Source organism: Oncorhynchus gorbuscha, unplaced genomic scaffold (assembly GCF_021184085.1).
Source record: "Oncorhynchus gorbuscha isolate QuinsamMale2020 ecotype Even-year unplaced genomic scaffold, OgorEven_v1.0 Un_scaffold_788, whole genome shotgun sequence".
NCBI classification, from domain to species: domain Eukaryota; kingdom Metazoa; phylum Chordata; class Actinopteri; order Salmoniformes; family Salmonidae; genus Oncorhynchus; species Oncorhynchus gorbuscha.
Genome location: NW_025745812.1, coordinates 200,330 through 210,000, shown reverse-complemented (window position 1 = coordinate 210,000; position 9,671 = coordinate 200,330). Strand labels below are relative to the sequence as shown.

Here is a 9,671-nt window from a genome sequence, read left to right as displayed (position 1 = left end):
TTTGGCCCTGTCCGGGGGTGTCCTCGAATGGGGCCACAGTGTCTCCTGAACCCTCCTGTCTCAGCCTCCAGTATTTATGCTGCAGTAGTTTGTGTCGGGGGGCTAGGGTCAGTTTGTTATATCTGGAGTACTTCTCCTGTCCTATTCGGTGTCCTGTGTGAATCTAAGTGTGCGTTCTCTAATTCTCTCCTTCTTTCTTTCTCTCTCTCGGAGGACCTGAGCCCTAGGACCATGCCCCAGGACTACCTGACATGATGACTCCTTGCTGTCCCCAGTCCACCTGGCCATGCTGCTGCTCCAGTTTCAACTGACCTGAGCCCTAGGACCATGCCCCAGGACTACCTGACATGATGACTCCTTGCTGTCCCCAGTCCACCTGGCCATGCTGCTGCTCCAGTTTCAACTGTTCTGCCTTACTATTATTTGACCATGCTGGTCATTTATGAACATTTTAACATCTTGGCCATCTTCTGTTATAATCTCCACCCGGCACAGCCAGAAGAGGACTGGCCACCCCACATATGCTCTCTCTAATTCTCTCTTTCTTTCTCTCTCTCTCTCTCGGAGGACCTGAGCCCCAGGACCATGCCCCAGGACGACCTGACATGATGACTCCTTGCTGTCCCCAGTCCACCTGACTGTGCTGCTGCTCCAGTTTCAACTGTTCTGCCTTGTTATTATTCGACCATGCTGGTCATTTATGAACATTTGAACATCTTGGCCATGTTCTGTTATCTCCACCCGGCACAGCCAGAAGAGACTGGCCACCACGCATAGCCTGGTTCCTCTCTAGGTTTCTTCCTAGATTTTGGCCTTTCTAGTGAGTTTTTCCTAGCCACCGTGCTTCTACACCTGTATTGCTTGCTGTTTGGGGTTTTAGGCTGGGTTTCTGTACAGCACTTTGAGATATCAGCTGATGTACGAAGGGCTATATAAATACAATTTGATTGATTGATTGATTGTTGAGGTTGTGGTTGTATTGTGGTTGTATTATGGTTGTGTTGTGCTTGTGTTGACGTTGTGGTTGTATTGTGGTTGTGGTTGTATTGTGGTTGTATTCCGGTTGTGTTATGGTTGTGTTCCGGTTGTGTTATGGTTGTGTTCCGGTTGTGTTCCGGTTGTGTTCAGGGATGTGTTCAGGGATGTGTTCAGGGATGTGTTCAGGGTTGTGTTCAGGGTTGTGTTCAGGGTTGTGTTCAGGGTTGTGTTCAGGGTTGTGTTCAGGGTTGTGTTCAGGGTTGTGTTCCGGTTGTGTTCCGGTTGTGTTCCGGTTGTGTTATGGTTGTGTTTAGGGATGTGATATGGTTGCATTGTGGTTGTGTTCCGGTTGCATTGTGGTTGTGTTCCGGTTGCATTGTGGTTGTATTGTGGTTATATTGTGGTTGTGGTTGTATTGTGGTTGTGTCTGCATTGTGGTTGTGGTTGTATTGTGGTTGTATTGTGGTTGTGGTTGTATTGTGGTTGTGTTCCGGTTGTATTGTTGTGGTTGTGTTCCGGTTGTGTTCCGGTTGTGGTTGTGTTCCGGTTGTATTGTGGTTGTGGTTGTGTTCCGGTTGTATTGTGTTCCGGTTGTATTGTGGTTGTGTTCCGGTTGTATTGTGGTTGTGTTCCGGTTGCATTGTGGTTGTGGTTGTATTGTGGTTGTGTTCCGGTTGTATTGTGGTTGTGTTCCGGTTGTATTGTGGTTGTGTTCCGGTTGTATTGTGGTTGTGTTCCGGTTGTATTGTGGTTGTGTTCCGGTTGTATTGTGGTTGTGGTTGTGTTCCGGTTGTATTGTGGTTGTGGTTGTGTTCCGGTTGTATTGTGGTTGTGGTTGTGTTCCGGTGGTATTGTGGTTGTGGTTGTGTTCCGGTTGTATTGTGGTTGTGGTTGTGTTCCGGTTGTATTGTGGTTGTGGTGTGGTTGTATTGTGGTTGCGGATGTATTGTGGTTGTATTGTGGTTACGGATATATTGTGGTTGTGGATGTGTTGTGGTTGTATTATGGTTGTATTGTGGTTGTGGTTGAATTGTGGTTGTATTGTGGTTGTGGATGTATTGTGGTTGTGGTTGTGTTGTGGTTGTATTATGGTTGTATTGTGGTTGTGGTTGAATTGTGGTTGTATTGTTGTATTGTGGTTGTATTGTGGTTGTATTGTGGTTGTGGTGGTATTGGGGTTGTGATTGTATTGTGGTTGTATTGTGGTTGTATTGTGGTTGTATGATGGTTGTAGTTGTATTGTGGTTGTGGTTGTATTGTGGTTGTGGTTGTATTGTGGTTGTATTGTGGTTGTATTGTATTGTGGTTGTGTTGTATTGTGGTTGTATTGTTGTTGTGGTTGTATTGTGGTTGTATTGTGGTTGTGGTTGTGGTTGTATTGTGGTTGTGGTTGTATTGTGGTTGTATTGTGGTTATATTGTGGTTGTGGTTGTATTGTTGTTGTATTGTGGTTGTGGTTGTATTGTTGTTGTATTGTGGTTGTATTGTTGTTGTGGTTGTATTGTGGTTGTATGATGGTTGTGGTTGTATGATGGTTGTGGTTGTATGATGGTTGTGGTTGTATTGTGGTTGTATTGTAGTTGTATTGTGGTTGTATTGTGGTTATATTGTTATTGTGGTTGTGGTTGTATTGTGGTTGTATGATGGTTGTGGTTGTATTGTGGTTGTGTTATGGTTGTGTTCCGGTTGTGTTATGGTTGTGTTCCGGTTGTGTTATGGTTGTGTTCCGGTTGTGTTCCGGTTGTGTTCAGGGATGTGTTCAGGGATGTGTTCAGGGATGTGTTCAGGGTTGTGTTCAGGGTTGTGTTCAGGGTTGTGTTCCGGTTGTGTTCAGGGTTGTGTTCAGGGTTGTGTTCAGGGTTGTGTTCAGGGTTGTGTTCAGGGTTGTGTTCAGGGTTGTGTTCAGGGTTGTGTTCCGGTTGTGTTCCGGTTGTGTTACGGTTGTGTTATGGTTGTGTTTAGGGATGTGATATGGTTGCATTGTGGTTGTGTTCCGGTTGCATTGTGGTTGTGTTCCGGTTGCATTGTGGTTGTGTTCCGGTTGCATTGTGGTTGTGTTCCGGTTGCATTGTGGTTGTGTTCCGGTTGCATTGTGGTTGTGTTCCGGTTGCATTGTGGTTGTGTTCCGGTTGTATTGTGGTTGTGGTTGTGTTCCGGTTGTATTGTGGTTGTGGTTGTGTTCCGGTTGTATTGTGGTTGTGGTTGTGTTCCGGTTGTATTGTGGTTGTGGTTGTGTTCCGGTTGTATTGTGGTTGTGGTTGTGTTCCGGTTGTATTGTGGTTGTGGTTGTGTTCCGGTTGTATTGTGGTTGTGGTTGTGTTCCGGTTGTATTGTGGTTGTGGTTGTGTTCCGGTTGTATTGTGGTTGTGTTGTGGTTGTATTGTGGTTGTGGATGTATTGTGGTTGTATTGTGGTTGCGGATGTATTGTGGTTGTGGATGTGTTGTGGTTGTATTATGGTTGTATTGTGGTTGTGGTTGAATTGTGGTTGTATTGTGGTTGTGGATGTATTGTGGTTGTGGTTGTGTTGTGGTTGTATTATGGTTGTATTGTGGTTGTATTATGGTTGTATTGTGGTTGTGGTTGAATTGTGGTTGTATTGTGGTTGTGGTGGTATTGGGGTTGTGATTGTATTGTGGTTGTATTGTGGTTGTGGTTGTATTGTGGTTGTATGATGGTTGTAGTTGTATTGTGGTTGTGGTTGTATTGTGGTTGTGGTTGTATTGTGGTTGTATTGTGGTTGTATTGTATTGTGGTTGTGTTGTATTGTGGTTGTATTGTTGTTGTGGTTGTATTGTGGTTGTATTGTGGTTGTGGTTGTGGTTGTATTGTGGTTGTGGTTGTATTGTGGTTGTATTGTGGTTATATTGTGGTTGTGGTTGTATTGTTGTTGTATTGTGGTTGTATTGTTGTTGTGGTTGTATTGTGGTTGTATGATGGTTGTGGTTGTATGATGGTTGTGGTTGTATGATGGTTGTGGTTGTATGATGGTTGTGGTTGTATGATGGTTGTGGTTGTATTGTGGTTGTATTGTAGTTGTATTGTGGTTGTATTGTGGTTATATTGTTATTGTGGTTGTGGTTGTATTGTGGTTGTATGATGGTTGTGGTTGTATGATGGTTGTGGTTGTATTGTGGTTGTATTGTAGTTGTATTGTGGTTGTATTGTGTTTACGTTGTGGTTGTATTGTGGTTATATTGTGGTTGTATTGTGGTTGTGGTTGTATTGTGGTTGTAGTTGTATTGTGGTTGTATTGTGGTTGTGCTGTGGTTGAATTGTGGTTGTGTTGTATTGTAGTTGTATTGTGGTTGTATTGTGGTTGTGTTTGCATTGTGGTTGTGGTTGTATTGTGGTTATATTGTGGTTGTGGTTGTATTGTGGTTGTGTTTGCATTGTGGTTGTGGTTGTATTGTGGTTGTATTGTGGTTGTGGTTGTATTGTGGTTGTGTTTGCATTGTGGTTGTGGTTGTATTGTGGTTGTATTGTGGTTGTGTTTGCATTGTGGTTGTGGTTGTATTGTGGTTGTATTGTGGTTGTGTTTGCATTGTGGTTGTGGTTGTATTGTGGTTGTATTGTGGTTGTGGTTGTATTGTGGTTGTGTTCTGACCTTGCCATGCAGGGTTTTGTATGCAGCTTTGATCTGCTGTCTCTGGCTGTTGCTACGAGACGTCAACAACTTCATGATGGAATCCTCATCGGTTCCTATGGTAACAACAAACACCATTGTCAAATCTTTGGTGCCATGGTTACTCCCTCACTTTGCATCACATTCAGACCACACACACCACTGACCCAGTCCCTTCATGGCCTTGTAGAGTGTCTCTGCATCTTGGTTGGCGTTGAAGTTTCCACTGGCTCTCACACTGCCTCGACCAGCCTATCAGAGAACAGACACATAGGAGGACTGTGGGTAATGTAGTTCAGGGTAGACCAGAGAGGACTGTGGGTAATGTAGTTCAGGGTAGACCAGAGAGGACTGTGGGTAATGTAGTTCAGGGTAGACCAGAGAGAACTGTGGGTACAGTAGTCTACTAATGTAATGAACCTGTTGATAAAGTGGTGTAGTCCCAGTCTACTAATGTAATGAACCTGTTGACAGTATAAAGTGGTGTAGTCCCAGTCTACTAATGTAATGAACCTGTTGACAGTATAAAGTGGTGTAGTCCCAGTCTACTAATGTAATGAACCTGTTGACAGTATAAAGTGGTGTAGTCCCAGTCTACTAATGTAATGAACCTGTTGACAGTATAAAGTGGTGTAGTCCCAGTCTACTAATGTAATGAACCTGTTGATATAAAGTGGTGTAGTCCCAGTCTACTAATGTAATGAACCTGTTGATAAAAGTGGTGTAGTCCCAGTCTACTAATGTAATGAACCTGTTGATAAAGTGGTGTAGTCCCAGTCTACTAATGTAATGAACCTGTTGACAGTATAAAGTGGTGTAGTCCCAGTCTACTAATGTAATGAACCTGTTGATAAAGTGGTGTAGTCCCAGTCTACTAATGTAATGAACCTGTTGATAAAGTGGTGTAGTCCCAGTCTACTAATGTAATGAACCTGTTGACAGTATAAAGTGGTGTAGTCCCAGTCTACTAATGTAATGAACCTGTTGATAAAGTGGTGTAGTCCCAGTCTACTAATGTAATGAACCTGTTGACAGTATAAAGTGGTGTAGTCCCAGTCTACTAATGTAATGAACCTGTTGATAAAGTGGTGTAGTCCCAGTCTACTAATGTAATGAACCTGTTGATAAAAGTGGTGTAGTCCCAGTCTAATAATGTAATGAACCTGTTGATAAAGTGGTGTAGTCCCAGTCTACTAATGTAATGAACCTGTTGACAGTATAAAGTGGTGTAGTCCCAGTCTACTAATGTAATGAACCTGTTGACAGTATAAAGTGGTGTAGTCCCAGTCTACTAATGTAATGAACCTGTTGATAAAGTGGTGTAGTCCCAGTCTACTAATGTAATGAACCTGTTGACAGTATAAAGTGGTGTAGTCCCAGTCTACTAATGTAATGAACCTGTTGATAAAGTGGTGTAGTCCCAGTCTACTAATGTAATGAACCTGTTGACAGTATAAAGTGGTGTAGTCCCAGTCTACTAATGTAATGAACCTGTTGATAAAAGTGGTGTAGTCCCAGTCTACTAATGTAATGAACCTGTTGACAGTATAAACTGGTGTAGTCCCAGTCTACTAATGTAATGAACCTGTTGACAGTATAAAGTGGTGTAGTCCCAGTCTACTAATGTAATGAACCTGTTGACAGTATAAAGTGGTGTAGTCCCAGTCTACTAATGTAATGATCATGTTTATAAAGTGGTGTAGTCCCAGTCTACTAATGTAATGAACCTGTTGACAGTATAAAGTGGTGTAGTCCCAGTCTACTAATGTAATGAACCTGTTGATAAAGTGGTGTAGTCCCAGTCTACTAATGTAATGAACCTGTTGACAGTATAAAGTGGTGTAGTCCCAGTCTACTAATGTAATGATCATGTTGATAAAGTGGTGTAGTCCCAGTCTACTAATGTAATGAACCTGTTGATAAAGTGGTGTAGTCCCAGTCTACTAATGTAATGAACCTGTTGATAAAGTGGTGTAGTCCCAGTCTACTAATGTAATGATCATGTTGATAAAGTGGTGTAGTCCCAGTCTACTAATGTAATGAACCTGTTGATAAAGTGGTGTAGTCCCAGTCTACTAATGTAATGAACCTGTTGATAAAGTGGTGTAGTCCCAGTCTACTAATGTAATGAACCTGTTGACAGTATAAAGTGGTGTAGTCCCAGTCTACTAATGTAATGAACCTGTTGATAAAGTGGTGTAGTCCCAGTCTACTAATGTAATGAACCTGTTGACAGTATAAAGTGGTGTAGTCCCAGTCTACTAATGTAATGAACCTGTTGATAAAGTGGTGTAGTCCCAGTCTACTAATGTAATGAACCTGTTGATAAAAGTGGTGTAGTCCCAGTCTACTAATGTAATGAACCTGTTGATAAAGTGGTGTAGTCCCAGTCTACTAATGTAATGAACCTGTTGACAGTATAAAGTGGTGTAGTCCCAGTCTACTAATGTAATGAACCTGTTGATAAAGTGGTGTAGTCCCAGTCTACTAATGTAATGAACCTGTTGATAAAGTGGTGTAGTCCCAGTCTACTAATGTAATGAACCTGTTGATAAAGTGGTGTAGTCCCAGTCTACTAATGTAATGAACCTGTTGACAGTATAAAGTGGTGTAGTCCCAGTACTAATGTAATGAACCTGTTGATAAAGTGGTGTAGTCCCAGTCTACTAATGTAATGAACCTGTTGACAGTATAAAGTGGTGTAGTCCCAGTCTACTAATGTAATGAACCTGTTGATAAAGTGGTGTAGTCCCAGTCTACTAATGTAATGAACCTGTTGACAGTATAAAGTGGTGTAGTCCCAGTCTACTAATGTAATGAACCTGTTGATAAAGTGGTGTAGTCCCAGTCTACTAATGTAATGAACCTGTTGACAGTATAAAGTGGTGTAGTCCCAGTCTACTAATGTAATGAACCTGTTGACAGTATAAAGTGGTGTAGTCCCAGTCTACTAATGTAATGAACCTGTTGACAGTATAAAGTGGTGTAGTCCCAGTCTACTAATGTAATGAACCTGTTGACAGTATAAAGTGGTGTAGTCCCAGTCTACTAATGTAATGAACCTGTTGACAGTATAAAGTGGTGTAGTCCCAGTCTACTAATGTAATGAACCTGTTGACAGTATAAAGTGGTGTAGTCCCAGTCTACTAATGTAATGAACCTGTTGATAAAGTGGTGTAGTCCCAGTCTACTAATGTAATGAACCTGTTGACAGTATAAAGTGGTGTAGTCCCAGTCTACTAATGTAATGAACCTGTTGACAGTATAAAGTGGTGTAGTCCCAGTCTACTAATGTAATGAACCTGTTGACAGTATAAAGTGGTGTAGTCCCAGTCTACTAATGTAATGAACCTGTTGATAAAGTGGTGTAGTCCCAGTCTACTAATGTAATGAACCTGTTGACAGTATAAAGTGGTGTAGTCCCAGTCTACTAATGTAATGAACCTGTTGATAAAGTGGTGTAGTCCCAGTCTACTAATGTAATGAACCTGTTGATAAAGTGGTGTAGTCCCAGTCTACTAATGTAATGAACCTGTTGATAAAGTGGTGTAGTCCCAGTCTACTAATGTAATGAACCTGTTGATAAAGTGGTGTAGTCCCAGTCTACTAATGTAATGAACCTGTTGACAGTAAAAGTGGTGTAGTCCCAGTCTACTAATGTAATGAACCTGTTGACAGTATAAAGTGGTGTAGTCCCAGTCTACTAATGTAATGAACCTGTTGATATAAAGTGGTGTAGTCCCAGTCTACTAATGTAATGAACCTGTTGACAAAAAGTGGTGTAGTCCCAGTCTACTAATGTAATGAACCTGTTGACAAAGTAGTCTACTAATGTAATGAACCTGTTGATAAAGTGGTGTAGTCCCAGTCTACTAATGTAATGAACCTGTTGACAGTATAAAGTGGTGTAGTCCCAGTCTACTAATGTAATGAACCTGTTGACAGTATAAAGTGGTGTAGTCCCAGTCTACTAATGTAATGAACCTGTTGATAAAGTGGTGTAGTCCCAGTCTACTAATGTAATGAACCTGTTGACAGTATAAAGTGGTGTAGTCCCAGTCTACTAATGTAATGAACCTGTTGATAAAGTGGTGTAGTCCCAGTCTACTAATGTAATGATCCTGTTGACAGTATAAAGTGGTGTAGTCCCAGTCTACTAATGTAATGAACCTGTTGATAAAGTGGTGTAGTCCCAGTCTACTAATGTAATGAACCTGTTGACAAAGTGGTGTAGTCCCAGTCTACTAATGTAATGAACCTGTTGATAAAGTGGTGTAGTCCCAGTCTACTAATGTAATGAACCTGTTGATAAAGTGGTGTAGTCCCAGTCTACTAATGTAATGAACCTGTTGATAAAGTGGTGTAGTCCCAGTCTACTAATGTAATGAACCTGTTGACAGTATAAAGTGGTGTAGTCCCAGTCTACTAATGTAATGAACCTGTTGATAAAGTGGTGTAGTCCCAGTCTACTAATGTAATGAACCTGTTGACAGTATAAAGTGGTGTAGTCCCAGTCTACTAATGTAATGAACCTGTTGACAGTATAAAGTGGTGTAGTCCCAGTCTACTAATGTAATGAACCTGTTGACAGTATAAAGTGGTGTAGTCCCAGTCTACTAATGTAATGAACCTGTTGATAAAGTGGTGTAGTCCCAGTCTACTAATGTAATGATCCTGTTGACAGTATAAAGTGGTGTAGTCCCAGTCTACTAATGTAATGAACCTGTTGATAAAGTGGTGTAGTCCCAGTCTACTAATGTAATGAACCTGTTGACAAAGTGGTGTAGTCCCAGTCTACTAATGTAATGAACCTGTTGATAAAGTGGTGTAGTCCCAGTCTACTAATGTAATGAACCTGGTAAAGTAGTCCCAGTCTACTAATGTAATGAACCTGTTGATAAAGTGGTGTAGTCCCAGTCTACTAATGTAATGATCCTGTTGATAAAGTGGTGTAGTCCCAGTCTACTAATGTAATGAACCTGTTGACAGTATAAAGTGGTGTAGTCCCAGTCTACTAATGTAATGAACCTGTTGATAAAGTGGTGTAGTCCCAGTCTACTAATGTAATG

At 41.4% G+C, this 9,671-nt stretch overlaps 1 protein-coding gene across 1 annotated transcript in view; it reads right to left on the bottom strand.

The window, feature by feature from the left end:
- LOC124020265 (annexin A5-like) overlaps positions 1 to 9,671 on the bottom strand; it is a 48,588-nt gene that overhangs the window by 21,997 nt on the left and 16,920 nt on the right. The window contains exons 3-4 of the mRNA XM_046335611.1: positions 4,770 to 4,854; positions 4,585 to 4,679 (exon numbers count right to left, since the gene is read on the bottom strand). Of these exons, the coding sequence (XP_046191567.1) occupies positions 4,585 to 4,679; positions 4,770 to 4,854 (180 nt within the window). The remainder of the gene's footprint in view (positions 1 to 4,584; positions 4,680 to 4,769; positions 4,855 to 9,671) is intronic.